The sequence below is a fragment of the Felis catus genome, chromosome A1 (assembly GCF_018350175.1).
Source record: "Felis catus isolate Fca126 chromosome A1, F.catus_Fca126_mat1.0, whole genome shotgun sequence".
Lineage (NCBI taxonomy): Eukaryota > Metazoa > Chordata > Mammalia > Carnivora > Felidae > Felis > Felis catus.
Window position 1 is genome coordinate 161,401,188 of NC_058368.1, and position 23,501 is coordinate 161,424,688.

At 36.8% G+C, this 23,501-nt stretch overlaps 1 protein-coding gene and 1 long non-coding RNA gene across 3 annotated transcripts in view; one reads left to right on the forward strand and one right to left on the reverse strand.

Moving 5' to 3' along the window:
* The window catches only part of LOC123379211, a 184,602-nt gene extending 178,790 nt beyond the window's left edge, over positions 1–5,812 (reverse strand). Inside the window, exon 1 of the long non-coding RNA XR_006583423.1 lies at positions 5,542–5,812. This is a non-coding gene — a long non-coding RNA (uncharacterized LOC123379211). The remainder of the gene's footprint in view (positions 1–5,541) is intronic.
* Positions 5,808–23,501, forward strand: part of FAM174A (family with sequence similarity 174 member A) — a 38,088-nt gene continuing 20,394 nt past the window's right edge. Inside the window, exon 1 of one of the 2 annotated variants that reach the window (XM_003981164.6) lies at positions 5,808–6,464. In XM_003981164.6, coding sequence (XP_003981213.1) covers positions 6,025–6,464 — 440 coding nt within the window. In that variant the 5' untranslated portion in view covers positions 5,808–6,024. The remainder of the gene's footprint in view (positions 6,465–23,501) is intronic. The other variant, XM_011284785.4, reaches the window with a different exon arrangement.

Sequence of the window (23,501 nt, forward strand, 5' to 3'; positions counted from 1 at the left end):
AATCTTTAAACCCATTTTGTGCTATCAAAAACAAGCACTTAGCAGTTTTCTCAGCTTCAAATATTTTGAAATCCTAGCTTAACTTCAAGCTGCACTGAATCCAATAGGCATTCTTATATGAATCTCATTTCGATAGGTTATCTTTCAATTTAAAAGTCTTTAGAAAAGAGAATTTTAGAAACATTAAAATCTCACTCATATAACACTGTCCCATTTGGAAGGAGTACTTTGGAAGGCAACAATTTTGTGTAAAATGATATAAAAAGACCCTGATTGTTAGTACATAATACAGATGAATTCTGCACAATTTGACATTCTTGTTTTACCTGTTTGGCAGAACTTTTTAAGGATAAATTTACACTAGACATATGGAATTCAGATACAATTAAGTGAAATTAAGATCATGAATTTTTGCAGTAACACTATTTTTATAGCAATGATTTTCTACCTTTACCATATGTGAGCTCACACATTGTCATTATTTACTATTTTTCTTTATAAAGCCTGGCAGAGAAGTTAGATATGCCAATTTGTGTCCAATGAAAACCAGTAATGCAGTTGTGGTTAACTAGTGTAGATTATATCATATGGAATAGTTTTGTGTTATTTACTCCCTATTGATGAAGAGATTTTAAAAATGTATTTTGTTTATTGAAGGGTAATTATTGGCTGTAACCTAATATTTGTAAACTTTTGACCCAATGTTATACAATGGCATCTGTATTTCAATTGCCTGAAAATATTTTTATTTCACCATATATTGTAGAAGCTAATTTTATCACCTGTTTAATTCAAGATTAATAGCTGTTTTATTTTTCTAGCAACTTAAAGATGTCATTACATTTGTCTCCTGGTCTACATTGTTTCTAATTAAATGTATGCCTTCATTTCTATCATTATTTTTTTAATGTAATGCATCTTTTTTTATATATCTCCCTTCAAGATATTCTATTTTGGATTCTGATATTTGTGACTGTCTGTAGGAGTCTGAAATGCCTAAAGGTAGTTTTCTTTGTATTCTGATGTGATCGTCTTGGCACTGTAAGTAAACATTTTCTGCTCTCATCCTTCAAAAATGTTTATTGCCTCACTATATTCTGATTTTTCTTTTGGAGCTCCAATGCACATATTAAATCATATAATAGTGTCCCTTAAGATCATGAGGTTCTGTTCACTTTTCTTGAATCTTTATATCTCTGTTCCTGAGGCTATATTTTCTATGTTCCAAATCCCTCTAAACTGGAGAGGTTAGAACTCCAAACTCTGCGTCCTCTAAGAATCATATTAGGCCTTGGTTTTAAGCTTTGTTGGAGTGGGCCTTTCTCTGGGTGTGGCCTTTATCATTCAGCAGTGACTCAACTTGATTTCCATGTTGTTAGGAGTTATTAAGGTCTATTCAGTATGTCTGGGCCAAAATTTCAAGGTCCTCAGCACTCTAATGTCTTAACATCTCTGTTCTGCTCTCACCTCTGTAGCAGTCACTCTCCTATAAGCGTTGAGGGGCCATGCCTGTGGCTGTCCAGCCCAGCTCTCAGTAAAGGACTTATGGGGAACCCTCATATGAATGACATAACTCTACAGACTCCTTCTCTTAATCCCTGCCCCACAGATTCCAACCACTTCAAACTCTCATTCATCTCTGCCTCCTTAGATAAGAAAGACTTCCATATTCTGACTGAATTTCAGATCACTGCATTGGAGCTGGGAAATTTTCCCCAAACAGAGGTCCAGAGCAACTGTAGACTCACCTTTTTCTTTCCTCTCAGGAACCATAGCCCATTAGTGTGATAATTTTCTTTTAGACACTTAATTCTAACATTTATTCATGTTCCTACTTGGTTATGCTGTACTTATCCCAATAGCACTGTTCCCTTATTCTTGAACTATTGCTCTTTAGTTGTCTAACTGACATTCCAATTCTGCCTTTATACTCTAGGTTTCAGTAAATTCTCTTGGCCTCTTGGTTATGTAATCAGTTCATATTCTCTTTTCTGGACAATTGGACTCTGTTTACTTTTGGATTTCAGGATATAGACAATCCACTGATATGGAAGTTTCTGCCCCTTAAAAGGTAAGAGATTCCTTCAGTCAGATATGACTATGAATGACTATTACAGTTGAGCCATCCTCCCATCTTCCCTCATTTTAGTGGACAAGGAGATTCTAACACTAGGGAACACTTATTGAGCCTTGATTGCCATTACATTGAACTAAAAATGAAATACATATCAATATAAACTTTTTTTTCTTTGTTAGCATAAATACAATTTGGCTAGAGACTAGAAAACATCCATCTAAATATTAAAATTCCCAGATTCCTGAAAGCCAGAAGTGCCCATGTAACACATCTCTTTCCAGTGAAATGCATGTCAAGGGCATAAGGTAGGACTTTGTGGTTAACCAGTTGTTTTTGTTTAAAAAAAGATGCACATGGCTCCTCATTTCTCATTATGCCTATTGTCTCCTTGAGAATTATGCCTATTGCCTTTCCACTCACCCATTCTGCTTCGTGAAGTTCTGATCTTAGACTTGTGAAGGACATGACCCAGGAGGCCATGAGATCCCAGAATGAGAGGTGCCTGGAGTAAAAGTGAACTCAGTCTTTGGCCTGGAACCAAGCCTATACAAGGTCAGCTTAAATTAGTCAACCTCAGCTTCATCAAACATGTGCAAAATAAATGCCTATTTGCTGTATGCCACTGAGATCTTTTTGCTATTGGTTATGGAGCACTGATTCGAGACCAAGCTGGTTGAGACTATAAGCTAGGGTCAAAAATTGGAAACTCTTAATTAGGAGAAGATAAAAATGTAAGAGGAAATAGACCCCCTCTGCTGCTAGACTGCCCAGCTCTTTTTCACTCAAATGGATTTTCACCCAAATGATGATCCTGTGTTTCAGTTTCCTTAATTATGAAACAGGAATAATGATGGCTTTTTGTGAGGATTAAACACATAATAGCTTAACATTTTATAATATGAATTCTAGTACACAATAGATACTTAATTAGTACTCAGTATCATTATTCAATACCAGACTGTAGGCTTTAGACTTTATTCAGCAGGCCACTGTATTTTCATGGAAGACTGTTGTCGGTCAGCTGAGGTATTCCTTGATAAATCAGAATAATGGCAACCTTTTCCCATTATGCATATTAACTTAGGTAAGTTTATATAAATTCTTTGTTATAAGAATTTTTCTCACTTATACGTTTCTAAATCTCTATTGGTCGGCACAACTTGTTGACAAGCCAAATGAAAACAAGGAAATGAACATGTAGTTTTATTGTTAATAGTGATAATTCAGAAACACTAATTATATAGTTTGGTATAATTATATAATGTTTTTTAAATAGACATGTGTGGCTCAAGTTGTCATTTTATACACAAGCAAAATATAGTACTTTCTCCCGGGAAACTTGCTCCTAGTTCCTGTGATGAAATTGAAAATATTTTTTTTTCATTATGCTTTGGAAATAATAGTGTTCTTCCAAGAACACAATAATTTGTAGCTGGTTTGCAGTCCTCACTGTTGTTGAGGACTAAAAATCTCTGGGTAAAAATATACTTGGTGTTGTTATTTTTTTTTTTTCAACGTTTATTTATTTTTGGGACAGAGAGAGACAGAGCATGAACGGGGGAGGGGCAGAGAGAGAGGGAGACACAGAATCAGAAACAGGCTCCAGGCTCTGAGCCATCAGCCCAGAGCCTGACGCGGGGCTCGAACCCACGGACCGCGAGATCGTGAGCTGGCTGAAGTCGGACGCTTAACCGACTGCGCCACCCAGGCGCCCCGGTGTTGTTATTTTAAAAGAGATCTGAGCTTGAAAGTTTACCCCAGCAGTAGTACATAAAGTTTAATTAAAGGTAAAAAGGGCTGGGACCCAAATAACCAACATAATAGCTGTAGCAATATAAAAAAATGATTCCCTGTCAGAAGCACAAAAAAGAATTAATGAAAAAGATGAGAGGGAAGTGGGTAAGATTTGACAACATCTGGATGCATGTGGCAAGGGAAAGGAAAAAGATCCTTAAACTTTAATGCAAATGAAAATCACTCTGAGAGCTTAGTAAAAATGCAGATGGTCCTTGTCCCCAATCCCAAGAATTCTAGCTCAGAATTTCTGGAATAGTGACCTAAACCTGCATTTTAAACATACTCCATTTCAGATTCTGATTCAGGTGGCTGAGAGTAATATTTGGAAAAAAATCAGAACATGACATACTCTAATCATTTAGAAACAATAATTTGACTCTGCTATTTAAATTATTTAGTACTTTGTATATTCCAGTTACTGGCAAAGACTGCTGCAGATGGTAAACCAATTGTAAAGGATGACTCCGATTTTATACTTGAGTATCTTGGAGAAGAATAATGCCATCAAATCAAAATAAAGTACACACTGGTAAAATGATATATTTTAAGGAAGGAAAGATGATACCTTTTTTTGGGGGGTGGGGGGGTTGATGTGTTGTATACTGGAGGTTTTTGAGAGGTGGTGGAGAGCATATAATACCAACATTCTTCTATATACGACTCTGATGAAAATTGTGAATCAAGGAAGATAGAAAATCCAAACAGCCATTTTATTACTGATAAGTGCCAGGTTGAAAGCTAAAATTAGGGTGTGTCACTATTGCTCTCCCTCACACTGCAACCCAGAATTAAGATGTCTAGTCCCTGTAATTTTACCAGACAGGAGCAATTGCATTACTCTGTTACTTCCAAGTGGCTAAAAGATATTATCCTATCTACACTACCTACAAAAGCCCTTTACAAAAGTTTTACCCTAGATTTGTACTTGTCATTTGTAACACTTCAGAATTCAGAATTAATGCAACTGCTCATTGTGTTATCCCTACTTGAACTTAAGTGCTATAAGAGCAAGGATCCAATCTTATTTGTCTATTGTCCGTTACACATGATTTACCACAATGCTAATCAAGGAGTAGAATTTCTAATCAATTTGTTGAATAAGTTTTTTAAATAAGAACAAATATTCACTTTGGCTTACGGTCCGGCCTCTTTTGTTTATAGTTATCTGCTCAAACCAACATTCTATATTACTGATGTCAAAGTTAAACAGATAAGGAAGATTTTACTCAAAATTATCGCACAACTCTATTCTAGTTCAAGTCCTCAGAAACGGCTGGAGATTTTAAAAGCTGAGGTAGGGTGCATCATAGAACACTTGTGTTTACTAATTGGTCTTCCCGGAGGGAAGTGGTTAATTTTTCTCATAGTTTTGTGACAGAAAGTAGTTTTAGAACTTGGTCAAGGGGCCTGCCTGAGTTAGGCTCTCCTACCCTTCCACAGAGCCTGGGACTTACTAGGGTGGCTGTCTTCTTTGTTGATCACATTTCAAAAAAGATGTTCCTTAAGAAATACAGCCTTTGGTTGTAAAACTGGCAAGAACTTTTAAAAGGATTTGTATCTCAGAAAGGCAGAGAATGAATTTACAATCACAAGTTTCTAAAGTAAATGCACTAAGGAAAGGGAGTCAGGGTCTTAGAGACAGTCGGAAACATGACCGTAATTTGTACCTGAGCCGAGGCAAAGTCAAGCTCGCTTGACCAATGATTAGCTGTGTTTCTGCAGTTTTGCACCAAGGACCTCAATTATGAGCTTCCAATTTCTCATGGTTTTCCCAAGCAGAGTTGCTGCACACTTTACACCATCCTTTCGTGTTTACTTTCTTACCTGTGACGAAACCGAAAGATTTGCCCTTGTCCTGGCAAAGCGCGTGCGCAGACTACCAGGCGCGCCTGACGTCATTGGACGCGCCTGCCCCTACTTGTTAGCAACCTAAAGCGTCTGTAGTATCACTGGCTGCTGAGATGTACGAACTTCCGGTTTTCCTGGCCGCTGCCGCTGCCGCTGTTGCTGCCCCTACCACCTGCCACGGCTGGGCCTCAGTTCCCGATTTGGTCACCTCTTCTTCGTTCTCCACTGCGCCCATGGTTCCTCTTGGAGCCAGGGCGGCGAGCCTGGCGGCTCCCGCGTGGTGAGAGGACGGTCCGGGGACGATGAAGGCCCCGCACTGCAACTGCTGCCTCAGTCCCCTCTTGATATCCGCTTTCCTGCTTCTGCTACTGCTGCCAGGTTTGGGAGGGCCTTTGGCTGTGCTGCTGCAGGCGGCCGAGGCCGCGCCGGACCCCGGGCCTCCGGACCGCGGGCCGCGGACCCTGTCGCCCTTGCCTCCGGGTCCCGCTGTTGCCCAGTCCACGGGCCGCGCTCCCGCAGAAGCTAAAGGGCCGCGGGGCTCTGAGGGCGGCAATGGCAGCAGCCCCCGGGCAGGACTTGCGTCAGAAGACTCAGGAGGGAAGGCCGGGGAAGAAGACTCATTGGGTGGCAGCCTTTCTGTGAGCCCCAACCCCGGCGACAAGCCAATGACCCAGCGGGCCCTGACCGTGTTGATGGTGGTGAGCGGCGCGGTGCTGGTGTACTTCGTCGTCAGGACGGTCAGGTGAGGCAAAGCCTCAGTGAGCTTTCCCTGCAGGCCTAAGATGGGCTGCCTGGTGACCTAGCAAGGCAGATTTCTTTGACCTGGTGTTACCTGGTGTTACTCCTCCATGCCCCCATTATCATGACGGTTGTCTTTAAAGGCCTATGTACCATAAGAAGTTAAACAACCAAATAGTTACTCGCTTTCATTTATAAATTATAAATTAATACCTCACCTCCAAATCTCTTTACCTTGTTCAAAGGGCATGCTTTCCTCTTAGGAACTAATTTTGTATTTGACCACACTATCTTGTAATACTTCTGTCTTTCTGCTTTATATATTGTTGCGTACTTCATTTTGCCTGTCAGAATGCAGACCTCTTAAGGGCAGGATTCCTATTTAGTAGCGTCTGTGAGTCCTAGAGTTCTTTGTATGGTACTGTTACTTACTAGAAAATCATTATTATTTGGAATAATAGTAGTGCAGAAAAACCTTATGAATATTTTATCTCATAAAATATAAAAGAAGAAAAGTTATTCCTTACTAGCATTTTCTTGTTATTGGTCTTTAATCTTCCCTTAAGTAATTTGCTTATACTATATGAAGTTTCCTGCATTCCACTGTTTTCGACCTGGAAAAGTAACAATTTTGTATGCTTCAATCTATGTCATATACCCCATTAGTCAGAAACAGCATTCATTTTGCATGGCACAAAGTATTTAAATGCACAATGTTATCAGTTGCATGGTAACATTTCCTTTCCTATGTGGCAAAGGAAAAAAAAAAAAGGCAAATATAGTCACTTTTAATATTGGAGCAATTATTTAATACCTAACAAAACTAAACATATCTGACTTTAAATATACCAAATTTTGAATTAGTAAGTGGATAAATTTGATATTTCACCCTCTGAAAAATCCTTTCTAAAATGAATTCATCTATAAATAATAGTTCTAAGTCATTCAAAAGTTTAAATTTACAAAATAAATTTTTTGAGCCTATTCTTACTATATTTGCTAGATTGTGGAGTTCTTTAAATATTAGATTTGGAACAGAAATGATGACTTAAATAACACCTTAAATATGACAAAGATGACTCAGGAGAGTAAAGTGATTTATCTAGTGTCCCACGGGGTCTAAGGAAAATCCAGGATTGTAAATTCCACTCTTTGTTTGAATTTTTTTCCCTCTTTTTTTTCCCCTTTAACAAGATGTCTAGGTCTGACATATGATCAGACTTTTGATTAAGTAGACCAGGTCATTATTGTTGTAAATACCAGGTTATGAATAAAAGTAGATGATTGATTGCCACTTATTATTCTACTTAATGCCTTATAAAGTTGAAAAGGAATGATATAATCCAATCGGTGACATTTATTATGATAATAACGTTCATTTGATACATTCTTTTATTACTGATGTAAATTGTTTTATGGCATCAATCATAATATTTAAATATTCCATGTAATAAGATTGAGTTAGAACAAATCTGTAATAAGACTTACAACGTTGAAAATCTGTAAGATGATTAAAGTGGCTTCGTTGGTTACTCCCTCTCTGAAGAGTTGACTTACAGAGCCAAGGCTTCACTATTTGAAGGATCCATCCAAGAAAAGTGCTGAGGAAGCACTAAGTAGTTTTTACCTCTTGTGGAGTTTTGGTGTAGTATTAAAAAACAAACTACGCACTAGTATCTAAGAAGGCTATTAAAATGCTCTTCCTTTTTCCAAGTTCATATCTATGTGAGCAGCAATTTTCTTCATATATTTCAACCAAACACATTGGAAATGATTGCAGGAGAAAATATGAAAACCTGGCAGTTTATCTTTTTCTATGTAGTTCTGTTTGTTTAAGCCAGACATTGAAGGGATTTGGAAAAGTCTGTCAGTGTGACTTTTTCACTTTTTTGGTTTCCTTTTTGACAATATATTTTTCATAAAAAAGTTAACATGTAATGGATTTATCTTAAATGATATTTTAAAAGTTTCTTACGTTTAATTAACATTAAATATTGATATGCATAGTTCACATAAATATAAATTCTTTGGAATCCTGAATAATTTTTAAGAATTTAAAAGACCAAAACATTTGAGAACCACTGGTGTAAATCGCATTATCTGAGGTGGGTACTATTGGTTCACAAAGCCAGTGAATCCAGGTCCACTTTCTGTTAAAGTGGAAGTAAGTAAATATTCGTGAGGTGTTAAAGACATTACCACCAAACTGAGACTTTGTTTCCGATATAAAGATTAGAAGACTTTGATATAAAGATTGAAGCAGAAATTATTTTTCTCACTATCTGTTATTTAGTGCTATCTTTATAGTCCTATGAAAGTCCAGAGTACCCTGAGTATTATATTTCTTATACTTGTAAATTATGGGCCTGATGATAACTTTGGCCTTATGTTGTTATTTTGCTTCTATAATTTGCTTTTATAAATCTTATATGTAATGTTTATTGCCATTGATTTTCTGTCTTCATTTCTATAATGCTCAGAAGAGCACAGACTTTTCGGTATGATTCTATTGGATAACTCACTAACATAGTGTATGTTAAAAGCCAAATTCTGAACTATAGCTTAGGAAAACTGTGCTCTTTAACCAGCATCTAATATATTCATTCAGTTCAAATCCTAAAATTAGCTGGCTACCTGATGTCCAAAGCTTGATTGTTGCTGACAGTGTTTGGGCAATGTTCAGAACTCATATATTTGCTTCCAGATTATGGGATGAAATTATTTATTTTGGTGAATTATTTATTTCGGTGAATGCTCATTTTGCCTCCCCACTTTAAAAGTATTTGTCACAGCACACCAGTGCTAGTTTATTTGTGTCACGGGAAAGAATGGGTGAAAATCATTTCCCTAACTCTTATATGGTAACATTTATGAGGAGAATATTTTATTTGTAAAATACTTGAACTCCATGAAATTTCCAAATTGTTTTGTTTTAATCTAACTCAGTTACAATGAATATGTAACTAGAAATAACATTAACTTGGAACCTGAAAATATTCCAAAGAACAATTAGATTATCTCAGTAGAAATTGGAAAATGTATACAAAGGAAAGAGTAGGCTTCCTAATATTAAAAATACCCAGTTTCTATGATAAGAGGCTCCTTGTCTGTCTTATATTCTGCTGTATCCTAAGTGCTAAATATTATGTACAACATATGATAGGCGTTGTATAAGTAGTTGTCTAATGGTTGAGCATTCTTATTTTTTTTATCTAGTTATAGATGGTGAAGATTTAGCAATTTAATGGTATTTGCTTCTTATTGATAGAATAAGGAGGAATGAACATCTCCATTAATACTTAGATTTCCTTTCTCTCTCTAGGACATTCTTGTCACAGTAAAATCTATAAAGCAAGAAAAAAAATTGTAGGGTCAATATTTTTTAGCATGTAGGTTGATTATTATAAACAATTATTATAAGAAATTTTGGTATAACTTTGTGAAGAATGGTCCTTGCCTTAAAAGCAGGAAATTATTTCTTTTTTCATGCCATGGCATTGATGCTTTTTCATTTTGTATTCAATATGGTATATTAGGAGACCAAGGCTTAGATTCCAATCCTGGTCCTTTCTTCCTTTCTGATCTTTAGCAAGTCACTTAACCTTTCCAGTGTAACATCTCCTCATTAAAAATGGGGAAAGAAAGGTACTTTATATAGTGGAGATGAGCATGAAATTTAGTATGCTGGCCTTTATTTAGGCAGTCAGTATTTATTCAGCTGCTCATAACTAGGCACTGGGGATCTGTTGTGAGCAAAATAGACATTTCTTCCTCCATGGCACTTATAGACTAGAGGAGCAGAGAGACACTAATCAAACAATTGTTATAATGAAGAACACACAGGATGCTATGAAAAAGTAATAAAAGGCAAGTACTATTAATACCTAGTGTCTAGTAATTACACAATATTAATTTAATTTTAATTGTTCCTATACCAATAAGCTAAGACACAAAATTAGTTTTCTTTAAAATAACCTTACTTTCTAACTGAAACATTATTTTTTAATTTAATTTTATTTTAATTTAATAATTATTTTATTTTATTTTATTTTATTTTATTTTATTTTATTTTATTTTTTAACATTATTTTAAATAATTTGTCCAAGGACACATGGTTGGGCCATGGCAAAACTGCATTGAAACCTAGCTCTGTCTGAACTTTTCCAACATGCCTAGTTACCATCCTGCTTCCTGTGATTACTTAAAGTAACCAATTTAAAGTGATACTGTACATAAGGATGGCTAGCTTATTTTCGAACAAAAAACAAGTGAATATTATATGCACAGTATCTTTCTGTTTAAAACATAGTGAGTTTTGTGACTATTAAAAGTCTCAAATTTTATTTTTAAAAAGTGAGTTAACCTTGGCATTTATTGATTATTAATAAATAATTTAATATCCTATATTAAATAATTTAATATCCTACCTCAAATAATTTAATATCCTACCTCAATTCCCTGCTTCCCATCCCTCCTCCAAAGGTTTTCTTGATTTGCTAGACACAGTCTGGGAGTAGTGTTATTTTACAGTAACTTCTATTAATCCAATCATACATATTTCTACCTCAATTCCTCCTGGAGCAATTCATTATTGAATTATGGATGCGGGATTGGTAATGATATCTTTCCCATCTGGTTACTTACAAGAAGCTTGTCAAATCATAAGACATCAATAGGAATCACTCATTTTAGGCAAAAATAGGGAATACTTTCACTATTTAACATTTATATATTTTCTCACTGCCATTTATTTGGTAAATACTCTAGAGCACTTAAATTGTGTCAGTGGTGGGCCTTGTGGTGAGAATTAGCAGGGCTCAAGATGCGAGAAGTCTCTGCCTTTTTGGGACTCCATTCTATGTGTTTATGCATCCTTGGAAAGTGGAATTTTCTCAACATGTACAAATTGTCCTGGTTTGGCATCATTTGTTCAGCTAGGTAGTATACATTGAATGTTTTATACAAAGACTCAGAGCTTGGAAATATATTTAACAAGTATACATTCTTAAAGAATTGATATTCTTTGCACAGATGAAACTTAACCTTCCCAAAATGTTTAGCCGTACACTTAAAATACTGTAAAATGTTAATTTGGCTTTGAGGTAAAATGCCAAAATGTCAAGGTGATTATGTATCAGTGATATACCAATCTCATATGTCCAGGATCATTGAGAAATGAAGTTGATGGAGAACTTAGAGAAACTCTATGAGAGCAGAGGCAATTTACTTATTTTTCATCCAGGACTAAGCATAGTATTTGCACCCAGATATTTAATAAATGGAATAGGTTTGACTAGACTAAGAAAATAAATGTTTAGTTAGGGAAAATAGTCATTAGGTTTCTCAAAAGAAATAACATCCCTCCCTCCCTCGAAGAAAGAAAGAAATGACATCCCTCATCTATCTCCTTATATATACTTTTCCTTTCCTGCTTCCTTCTAATATTAAAGAATTAGGTTACTGCTTGTATCACTTACTATTTTGGTTGAAATAGTAGCCATAAAACATGGTTTCATGAAACAGCCCTGGCTAACTTAATCTAGAAGGAATTTATTTATTTATTTATTTATTTATTTATTTATTTATTTATATCTCAAAAAGTCAAAGAGTAACTAAAGAATCAGGTTTGGATAATAGGTAGGAACTAAAAGCAGCTTAGGAGATAAGAACCCAAAACAGAAGTTTCTTTCCACCCTACTGTATAGATATGCAGTGGTTTTCACTTTTTTTGTCCCTCAGCTCAGGGACCGAATTCCTTGGATGGAGAAATAAATTTGGCCTATCTTTTAGCAGAGATGGTAGCAATCCTAATATCTCACCAGACTATTGTGGTAGAGATACTACCAATAAAGGAATATGAGTGCAAACAGGAAAAAGATGCAGTCACCAAAAACAACAGATGTTTACCTCCCTTATCCATCTTTGCTCTAGGTTTCAAGGAGGAATATAAATAATTCATACCCATCTTGCTAGATGTTTTTTAATCCAGCGGTTTAAAATTTTTTTTATCAGTTATTTATTTTTGAGAGAGAGACAGAGTGTGAGTGGGGGTGGGGCAGAGAGAGAGAGAGGGAGATACAGAATCTGAAGCAGGCTCCAGGCTCTGAGCTGTCAGCACAGAGTCCAATGCAGGGCTCAAATTCACGAGCTGCAAGATCATGACCCGAGCAGAAGTCAGATGCTTAACCAACTGAACCACCCAGGTGCCCCTAATCCATCAGTTTAAAGTGCCAGTTCTCATGCCTGGCTCAAAAAGTATACTGCAATTTTACCACCAGTCTGTAAAGTCACTACCTTCAAATTACTAAGTGTTCTTTTTTTTCTTATTTTTTTTTAATGTTTATTAACTTTTTGAGAGAGACACACACAGAGCATGAGCAGGGGAGGAGCAGAGAGAGACAGAGACAGAGACAGAGACAGAATATGAAACAGGCTCCAGGCTCTGAGTTGTCAGCACAGAACCCGACAAGGGGTTTGAACTCACGAACTGAACGGTGAGATCATGACCTAAGCCGAAGTCGGACCCCCAACTGACTGAACCACCCAGCCTCCCCAAGTGTTCTTTATTCTACAAGGAGAGTCTTTATTCTGAACAGTTTGGCTGTATTTGTTATCATTTAGTTCTTGAGTAATTTTTCCTCTCCTGACTTCTGTTCCATTATGCTATCATGATCCCATTTCAGTGTAGCCTGATGGGAAGTCAGATTCCCTGAATTCTTATAGTAGCTTTTTATGAGAATACACTTGGTGTATATCCTTGGATGAGTTAAATGGCAACCCTAAGGTTTAGCTTAGGTGTTGCAAAATAGAGAAAATGATAGTATTTACCAGAAAGGATTGTGTGAAGAATCTCTACAAAACACTTAGCACAGTTCCTGGGGCATAATAACTGCTTAATGAATTTTAATAGTGATAACTATTATTTTTCTTCTTTCATTACTCTTTTCTGATCTCTTCCACTTGTCTTTTCTGTTTTCACCTGTAATAATCTTGGCTTTAGGGAATGCTTTTAAAACTATTTCTTCCCTCTGTTTTTGTTTTTTACATGTGATAACAGGATTTTCTGTATTTAAGCAGTGTTCATCAGGTATGCAGTTCTGGGAGGCAAAAGCAATGAGGTTAATTTGTTGGGGGTATCTGGGCCAGGGCAATGCTTCCCAACCTTTTCCATGTCATGCCATACTTAGAAATTAATATCCATGTGGGGTAAATGCTTGAGACTATTTACCCTGATCTCTGTCCACCTTGAACCCTGATAGCAACCCAAGGGCTGAGGGTATTTTTGTTTTGGCACATCAGTAAGCCATTTTCATATGTGGCACAGTGGTTGGGGAGTGTTTGTAAAATAGTGATGTATGTGACTATGCAAAGAAGTGGTTGGACAAGTTATTGTATGGGCCACGTTTAATTCCAGCCAAATCATTTCATGATTAAGTTTGAGTGACTATTATGTCACTTCATAAACTGTTCTGGGCATTGGATCTTAAAGGATAAGTAAGATGATATTGTTTCTCAAGGAGCTTAACATCTAGGATAAAGTAGATGGTTTTTGTGATAACACATTGAACTTTTAGGAGTATGTTGCAAGAGATCAAGCTAATTGGTGGGGCTGCTTGGAAATCTCATTCCCATAGACAAAACTACTTGGACAGTCACTTAATACAGCAAAAAATATTAAATTTGAATAGAAGGCTTGTTATTCCTAATCAACATGAACGATCTAAAAACTTTCCCTATAACTGAATCTACTTTTCAGTCGGCCTTTTCTCCTGGGATATGTTTTGGTCACTCTTAACAATCTCGGCTATGCTGTCAGGGAGAAGTATTGAATAGAAGAGAGAGGAGTATTCATTTAAGAATGTAATGTTGAAGTATATTTAGATATTAGTAATACGAAAAGAGCTAGTAGAAAAAGAAATATTGAAGTTAAAGGAAAGGAAGGTCCTTCAGAAATCATGGAGAGAAAGAATCTGAATAAAACCAATGTGTAGGAATAGCGTGGGTGAGAAGGGAGAGATAACCTCCATTGAAATGTCCCTATTTTCACACCTTTCATTTCCTCCTCTGGTTGTTGAAGTCTGGTTTTACTTCTACCATTCTAAAAGTGTCCCTGCAGGGGATAATTAATAACCTTTTCACATCAGTTCATGGACACTTTTCCTGTCTTTCCTGTAGCACTCAATATTTTATCTCTTACTTCATCTTCTGATTTTCTTAACTCTTTCAATATTTGTTGTCCATGTTATCCATGAACTTATTTCTCCAAGGACTCTTCTTCCTGCTCTTAGAATTCTTTTACACCTCTAATCTGAAGAACCGTCCATATCTTATTCATATTTATTCCCTAAAGACCCCACCCAGTTCCTGGAAGACAAAGACTTTATTAAATGTTTGTGGAAGAGAATGACTTTCACCTCTTTTATATTTGGGAATTTACTAGGTCCTTTCCTTAACTCTGCAGTTAAGGAAAATGCAGTTAACTCTGCTTTCCTTAACTCTGCCCATGTGTTCTGAGTGATCCATCAAAAATTCACTTCTTTAAATACCACCTCTAATTTATTAACTGCCTCTGAGTTTCCATCATGTATAACCACCCAACTTTTACTGGATGTATGATTCAAACTCATAAAGTTAAAACTTGTAACCATCATTTTTGTCCCCAAACTTTTGCCTCCCTGTTCTCTAAAGGTAAATGGTATCACCATATACATAGTTTCTTGAACTAGAAACCTGAGCCATGCCAAGTCTCCCTTTTGTTTACCTTCTGCATCCACTCATAGAGTTTCATTTTCTAAATAGCTCTTGACTACATTACCACTTGGCCAGCTTCACTAATATCACGTTCCTTTAGGCTCATATCATTTGACTACTGGTGGTACTATTCTAACTTGTCTCTTCACTCCCAAGTATATCCGTCTTTCAACCTACATTCTAAACAGCTAGCATTCCTTTTGAATGTTTTTTTTTTTTTTCAACATTCATTTATCTTTGGAACAGAGAGAGACAGAGCATGAATGGGGGAGGGGCAGAGAGAGAGGGAGACACAGAATCGGAAACAGGCTCCAGGCTCTGAGCCATCAGCCCAGAGCGCGAAGCGGGGCTCGAACTCACGGACCGCGAGATCGTGACCTGGCTGAAGTCCGACGCTTAACCGACTGCGCCACCCAGGCGCCCCGCTAGCATTCCTTTTGAAGTGTAGATCCAATCATTCTCTGTGCTTATAATTTGTGCTTTATGGCTGTGCAATATGGTAGCCAACTACATGTGGCTTTAAAAACTTGAGTAAATTAGAATTAAATTCTATTTGTTGGATGCACTAGCCGCATTTCACAGATCAATAATCACATGAGTGTATTGGCTACCATATTGGACTGCACAGTGTAGGATATTTCCATCATTGCAGAAAGTTCTGTTGGGCATTGTTATTCTATGGCATCTGATGGGATAAGGTTCATATTCCTCAGCTTAGCATGTAAGGTCCTCCTCAATCTTGTTTTCATCATTTTCCATGTATATCTTGTGTTCTAGTCTCAAATGGGCCATATTTTTATGGAAATGTATTTTTCAAACAAAGAGATTGCATGCATTCTTTGTTTTATCTAACATTTCTTTTAAGATGGAAATAAAACATCAGCTGTATCAAAAACCCTTTGTGGTGCCAGACCCCTTTGTTGTCTTAGCTCATTCAGGGTGCTATCACAAAGGTACCACAGACCATGTGGCTTATAAACAACAGACACTTATTTCTCACAATTCTTGATGCTGGAAGTCCAACATCATGGTACTGACATTTTTGGGACCTGGCTAAGGCTTAGTTTTTGATTCATAAACAGTGTCTCCTAGCTGATTTTATTGATTCTTTTAATTTTTTTAAATGTTTATTTGTTTTTGAGAGACAGAGAGAGACAGAGCATGAGTGGGGGAGTGGCAGAGAGAGAAGGAGACACGGAATCCGAAGTAGGCTCCAGACTCTGAGCTGTCAGCACAGAGCCCAACACAGGGCTTGAACTCACAAACTGTAAGATCATGACCTGAGCCAAAGTCAGATGCTTAACTGACTCAGCCACCCAGGTGCCCCACTTCACATATTTTCTGTACTTGAAGAGCTGTGGACTCAGCATCTGTGGCTGTGCAGAAAAGTCAATTGGGGCCCTTTAAAATACATAAATATTTGTATATATTTATTCAAGATAATATTCATTACATATATCTAAGATAAATGCAGTAATCAGGATGAGTTGTATAAGTGTAACTGGGAGATGCATTTTCTGGTAACTAAGAAAGTTTGGATTTGGGACATACAGGAGAAACTGAATTGAGAAGCATCTTGTTAGTTATAATGGAATTTTTCTGAAAATAAAATAATCAACAAATAGAATTATGAAACTTTAGTGCTAATATGCAGATGGTATATTCCAGTATACTCCTCCAGTATATTTGGACCAATTGTTACAGCCATTGTCTGTCTTGATTAGTTGATTCTACGTCTTGCAGTTGTTAAATAGCTGAATATCTAGAATACAACCTCTGCTTTTCCTTCTCTTCAGAGTTTGAGTTGTTTTGTCCATTGCCCTTGTTGGTATTTATCTTCTATATTACAGCATTTGCCTTTAACTTTATTTTTGATACTGTCAACTTCATGTTTTTAATTTAATTTGTCTTTTCTCAAATATGAGAAAGACAATAAAAAGTTAAAGTTGGGTTGCAAGGTATGTCTTGATAAGTTGCATTGCTCAGTATCGATGTAAAACATAGCATGAAAAATACCTCAATCATAAATTTGGAATCTTATAGTAATTAAAATCATTTTCCTAAGAAATCATTTAGGTTTTTCCAGGGCGCCTGGGTGGCTCAGTCAGTTAAATGACTGACTCTTGATTTTGGCTCAGGTCACGATCTCATGGTTCGTGAATTTGAGTCCCGTGTTGGGCTCTGTACTGGCAGCGTGGAGCCTGCTTGGGATTCTCTCTCTCTCTCTCTCTCTCTCTCTCTCTCTCTCTGTCTCTCTTTCTCTCCTACTCTCTCTACCCCTCCCCTGCTTGTGTTCCTCTCTCTCTCACAATAAATAAAACATTTTAAAATAAATCATTTAGGTTTTTACTAGTTATTTTTCAGAGATATTTACTGTTAATTTCTTTCATATTATTTTTTTTTCTATACCAATAAATAGGCATAGACTTGGCAATTCTCAGAATAACATGAAGATACTGAGTCTACTTAAGAGATAATGTTATTCCTTTGAGGTGGCCAAACTGTGTTATGTTTTTCTAAAGTAAAAATGCACTGTGGCTTGTCTCTAGTTTATATTATAATTTTATTTATTCACTGATTTTCTCAGTAATAAGACAAAAGGTGAAAAATAAACTTTTGTACTGGCTAACGTACGTACATACAAATGTGTACATGTGTACTATTCCATGTAGGCTTCTACTCCTCTTTTATACTCAAGCCTGTAAATATCAATTCATGTTAGCAATACTATATTTTGAATAATTATAATCCTATGTTATCAATTATATCCTTTTTCTTTTCATTAGGCACATTAGACATATAGTTCATATTAGTTCATGTATGTTTATGCAGAACTTTCATAGAAATTTTTTTAATTTTTTTTTTTTTTTATTTGGGAGAGTACACGAGCACATATGAGCTGTGGGAAGGGGCAGAAAGGGGGGAGAGAGAGAATCCCAAGCAGGCTTCATGCTGTCAATGCAAAGCCCCACATGGGGCTCCATCTCACGAACCATGGGATCATGACTTGAGCTGAAATCAAGAGCTGGATTCTTAACCAACTGAGCCACCCAGACACCACTATAAAGTTTTTTTTTTAAATCAACATTATATTACTTTATCCTCACCTCTTATGTAGATGATTTTACAGATACTGGAATGCATTTGAGAGTCTGAATATTTTAATCAGGGTACCATAGCTTATGCTGAGATAATAAACAGTCTCAGTTCCAATGACTTAATGGAATAAAAGTTTATTTCTCCCTTATGAAAATGCAGCTGCAGGCCTGGGCTCTCCTCCAGGACAGTTGTCCTCTGCATAGCAACTCAGCAGTTTGGCTGACTTTGATCTTAGGGTTTTGCCCTTTCAACCTAAGCCCGCTACACTGTCAGACCTTGGTAAAAGAGACTAAAGAATGCCCAGGGGCTTTGATTGCCTCTGCCTGGAAAGTAGCCTAACTGAATGATGAGCTGGGAAGTGACAAAGTGAGAGAGAGTGTGTGTGTGTTCCAGATTTGATGAGCCCTAGTAATGTCTGCCATATAAAGTGATATATCAAAGGTCATTGAGCTACAAAGTATCCAAGTTCCTGCAGAATCCAGAGTTTGAATTCTATTTTTGGTGTTCCTTCTATATTGCACAGCAGTTTTTGAAGTGATTGATTGATCACTTTTTCATTGGGATGAATTTGTATTTTACAGAACAGGAAAACAAATTCTTAATGATACTGAAAATAATAAACAATTAAATAACGCTTTTGCAGTTAGCTTAGTCTGTACTATTTCCCAATGTTTTCTTACCCATAGGATACATTATAATGGATGCACATTGATCCCCACTGGAAAATTATCCTAACTCTTTTTTTTTTTTTAACTATACTAACTCTTGAGAAAGAGTTAATCTCCATCGCAGCTTCAAATTGCCTCATGTTCATTTTTGCCCATAGTTGCATGTGTTTTCTTCTACATTGACTCCCTAAAGAGTATTCTGATTGGCTTATCTTTATGGGCTAGGCAACATCATGGGTCACAATCCCTTCTAGAGATTGACTGATAGCCCTTGAAAAAAAGTATCTATCCTAGGATAGTTTTAGTTATGGCTGAGAGTAGGGGACTTTTGCACAGTAGAATATACCATTAACTGTTGTTACTCGTTCAAAAAAGCTTGTAGGCAAAGTAATTTTTTCTTAGGATAGGGACAGCAGACATGACAGGTCTTATGATAGCAGGACTTGTTCTAATATTAGAGCTCCATCTTTTTTAGTGGTAGAGGCTGGCTATACTTCCACTGAAACCTAGCACTCTGAGGAGTCCAATTTAAGAACTGTTGTGTTCATGAATTTGGGCTGCTCAGTCTCTGAGGAGAGAAAAAACTGAAAAGGTTTGGATGATCTAGATGGAGCTGAGACTACTGAATTCCTGGAAAAACAAGGGTAGAATGAAAGTGAAAAGTTTTAGTGGGCTTATTATGTGGCACTGATTTTTTATCGAACTCTGCTAAGAAAAAAAGGTGAGTAATATATTCAGAATGGAGGGATTGGTAATAGAACCTACCTAAAAGATTCTTAAAAAAGAATAACATCAGAAGGAAATACACATCTGAGTTATGGAAGATTGTCAGCCCATCTCAGAGAAGCTAAGATGCTAGGTGCCCTGATCAGTTAGGAGGTTTTTACCTGTAGGTAATAAAATGCCAGTTAAAAGTGACTTTAAAATAAGGACATATTTTGGTGGTGGTGTTATTTGCTTGTCATGAATATGAACAAGGCTCAGACATGGTTCTGTGATTTTGTGATAGCATCAAGAATTCTGGGTTTTTCCATCCTTGTCTCTTCATAAGATGGCTACCTCAGCTTTAAGCATTCTGTTCTCACACAGTAGTGTTTCAAACACAAAAAAGAAGGGGGCCTTTCCCAGAAACCACACTGCTAGAGTCAGCCCCTTCTATCTCATTTGTCTGAACTGCTTTATCTGCTCAGCCCTAAACAATGACTGGCAAAAGGAAAATTATATTTCCATGATAGGTTTACACCAATTATTATGATCATTATGTATCTCTTAGGGCTGGGCCCAATTGCTCTGTAAACAAAATCATGATTCTGTTAAAGCAAAGTAGGGTTTCCTTTTGGATAAACAAAAGGCAGATTCTGTTTCTGTGATCAGAACTAAGAGATGGCCTTACCAAAACATAAATGTACTTGTTAATGCAAGTAGCTACTGGGTTATTAGTTTTACTGCAAAAGGATGAACCAGAAAATGCAGTTCACTAAAATAATATGTTCATTTTGGCATAGTGTGAGATAATTATATTAGGGATCAGAAGACTGTTTTGGTAACTGATTTTGTGACCTTGTTTAAAATTACTTTGATTCATTAGGAAGACAGTCTTGCTTAATGTTTTAAGATCCCAGACTCAGGAGCCAAATTGCCTGTGTTTGAATCCTAGCTCTACCATTTACTATCTCAAGTTTAATTTTTTCCAAGTCCTGCTTTTCTATGTATAAAATGAAGGTACTTATAGGATTGTTGTGAGGATTATATCAGGTAATTCTTGTAAGCTGCGTAGCTCACTGCCTGTCATATGTGCAGACCGGGTAAATGTTAACCTTACTAGTGATTTTGTATGTCTAGAGTTGTAATATATTTTGGGGTTTTTACTCTGTTTTTTTGATACCTCTTCACACCATTCTTTATACATGTAGTATTTGACCTCCTAAAATACCTATGATCACCAAGACGTTAGGACTGGCAAGATTATTAGAGACAGGGTGGGAGCTGAGGAGATTGTAAGAGAAATCCACTAGAGGGGTTGGTCTTAGAGTGGGAGGTGTAATAGGATGAACTTTGTAAATGCTGAGTTGTAAATAGTACTTTAAAGTTAGTTGGGGAATAATTCCATGCTGAATTCTTAGAAGTGGAGGTCAGAAGAATTTATCAAGCCTCACATCCCAAGTTTTAGTGCCAGGAAAAGAACACTAGGATATCCATGTAAAGACCAAGGCAAGAAATGAACAAGGGAGCTATGTGCTATGCACTTACTACATGACATGTCCTAGCTAAGCTATATGATACTTATTTAGGATTTACTTCACCTGGGGCTATCTACCATTATAACATAAAATAGGAGACAAGTCTAAACACAGGAACTGATTGTATGTGCTAAATTACAGGGAGCTGGGTGAGAAGAGATCAGAGAAAATAGTGCAGTATCCTAAACATAGATGAACATGCATTTGATCTTTTTTAACTTTTAGGTGTTAGCAGTGAACATTTTACTGGAGATAAAGAATGGCAGGATACTTTGTTGAGGGAATCTTCTATTTAGTGCTGCACTTGGTCAAGGTCATGATAGTGACAGAGCTTGGTAGCTGATAGGCCAATAGAGAGGACCCAATTATAATTATGAAAGGAAGCCAAAAGAATTTTTAAAAAGCACCATAGTCTGAGAACTTCAACATGGGGTCAATTGCTCCTGAGAGCATTATTTTACAGCAAAATGGAATAATCATAATAATATTGAGACATCTAAAATAGTAGAATTAGCTCATTTTATCCTATATAATAGGGTAGAGATATTGTTAGCATTGGATATATCTCCATGTAGAATGCAGAGAATTTAAAAGAAAATAAGGAAAAAGTCAGTTTGGCTTTGAATGGATAAACTTCAATTATTTAGAATCTAAATGAAGTATAACCACACATTACAACATGGTAATTTTACATACCCAAAAGATGAAAATGAAACTACTCAGTACAGGTTGCAAGCTGAATACTAGTGGTTCTTGTTTGGATAGCGTATGAGAATCACCCGGGCTCAACTTAAAACATCCTAAATGAGTATCTAAGAAGTCCTGGAGTGAGTGCATGTTTGATATGTTTAATTATTCTAGTCCTTTCCCCCCTCCCCTCTGAGCCAGAAGGCTGTTATGTGTATTCTGATTTAACAATTGGCTAACTCCTATAGGTTTTGGTATAATTTTGGAGATGATGTTCTTTTCAGGCTTCTCTTACCCCAGAGGTGATGATTAACATATAAAATTGTAGGTTTTGTTGGTACACATAGAAAATGCAATATATATGTGAATCCATATATTTTAGTTTGACGGATAGTAGGCATCTGCTTTATGCCATTCCCTGTGTGCTGTGGTTATCACGGTGAGCAAAAACAAATTTACTTCCTGCTCCCCTGAAATTAAATCTAGTAGGGAACACAAATAGTTTACACAAAAGAGTATACAAGTATATCATTAATAAATACTTCAAAGGACATGTACCAGGGGTGCTATGGAAGCCAGTACTAGGTGTTTATGTATGACCTAGTTAGGTAGATTAAGGAAGACTTCTCTAAGGAAGTGATAACTGAGCTGGAGCTGAAACATGAATAGGCATTAACTCAGCAACAGTGTGGTGTGTGGGGAAGAGTATGAGGCCAATGACAGAGCACGTATGGCCATTATATGGGAATGAGTTAGAAGGCTTTGTGGATGGGGTGCAGAAGGTGAAGCAGAATGTAGAGTAAACAGCAAGGTGAGGCTAGCAACGTAAGTTAGGAGCCATGCTGTGTTGGACTTTATAGGCCGTATTACACAATCATCACTGCTAAGCTAAAGGAAATTGTTGGAGATTTTAGAAAATGGAGGGAATGTTAGTGGGTGGCCAGGTAGATAGTGCTATGGTTATTAAACTATTTTAATAGTCAAGGCAATTGGTGATAGCAGTGGTGAAGACCGTAAGTGGATTTCAATAATTCTCAGGAAGTACAATCAATAGGACTTTGTGATTGTGACAGCCATGAAGCTACACTGAATAGACTTCCCTTTAAGAGACCCTGCTGTAGGAGGCATAGTTGACCAACAACTTCCAGCTGCCACAGCTTTGGATCCATCATTGCATCCATGCCAGAGCCGTAATTCTTAGGCCTTTTCCAACCAGTGACTGACTGTGGCTAAATCTGGCATCCTGATTAACAGAGGACTCCCTCCTCTAATGGACAGCCTTTGTGTGAGGACATCCCATTGTCCTGGTCAAAGCTTTCTCATAATTGCATTATTGTCTACTGCTCTTCCTAACCAATTATGCTTCTTTTCCACTCTCTTGCACAGGTCTAAGGCCTGCATTAGCCTTTGTAGGATCTCCTATTCTCTCCATCTGTCCTTCAGAGGCCTTCCCCCTAATAAATCTCCTCTACTCTATTAATTAACAGACTTGTATCCTTCTGAAGGCTATGAGGGAATATTCTGAACTGAATGTTTATTTACCCCCAAATTAATATGTGACTATATTTGAAGATGGGATAAAAGTAAAATGAGGTC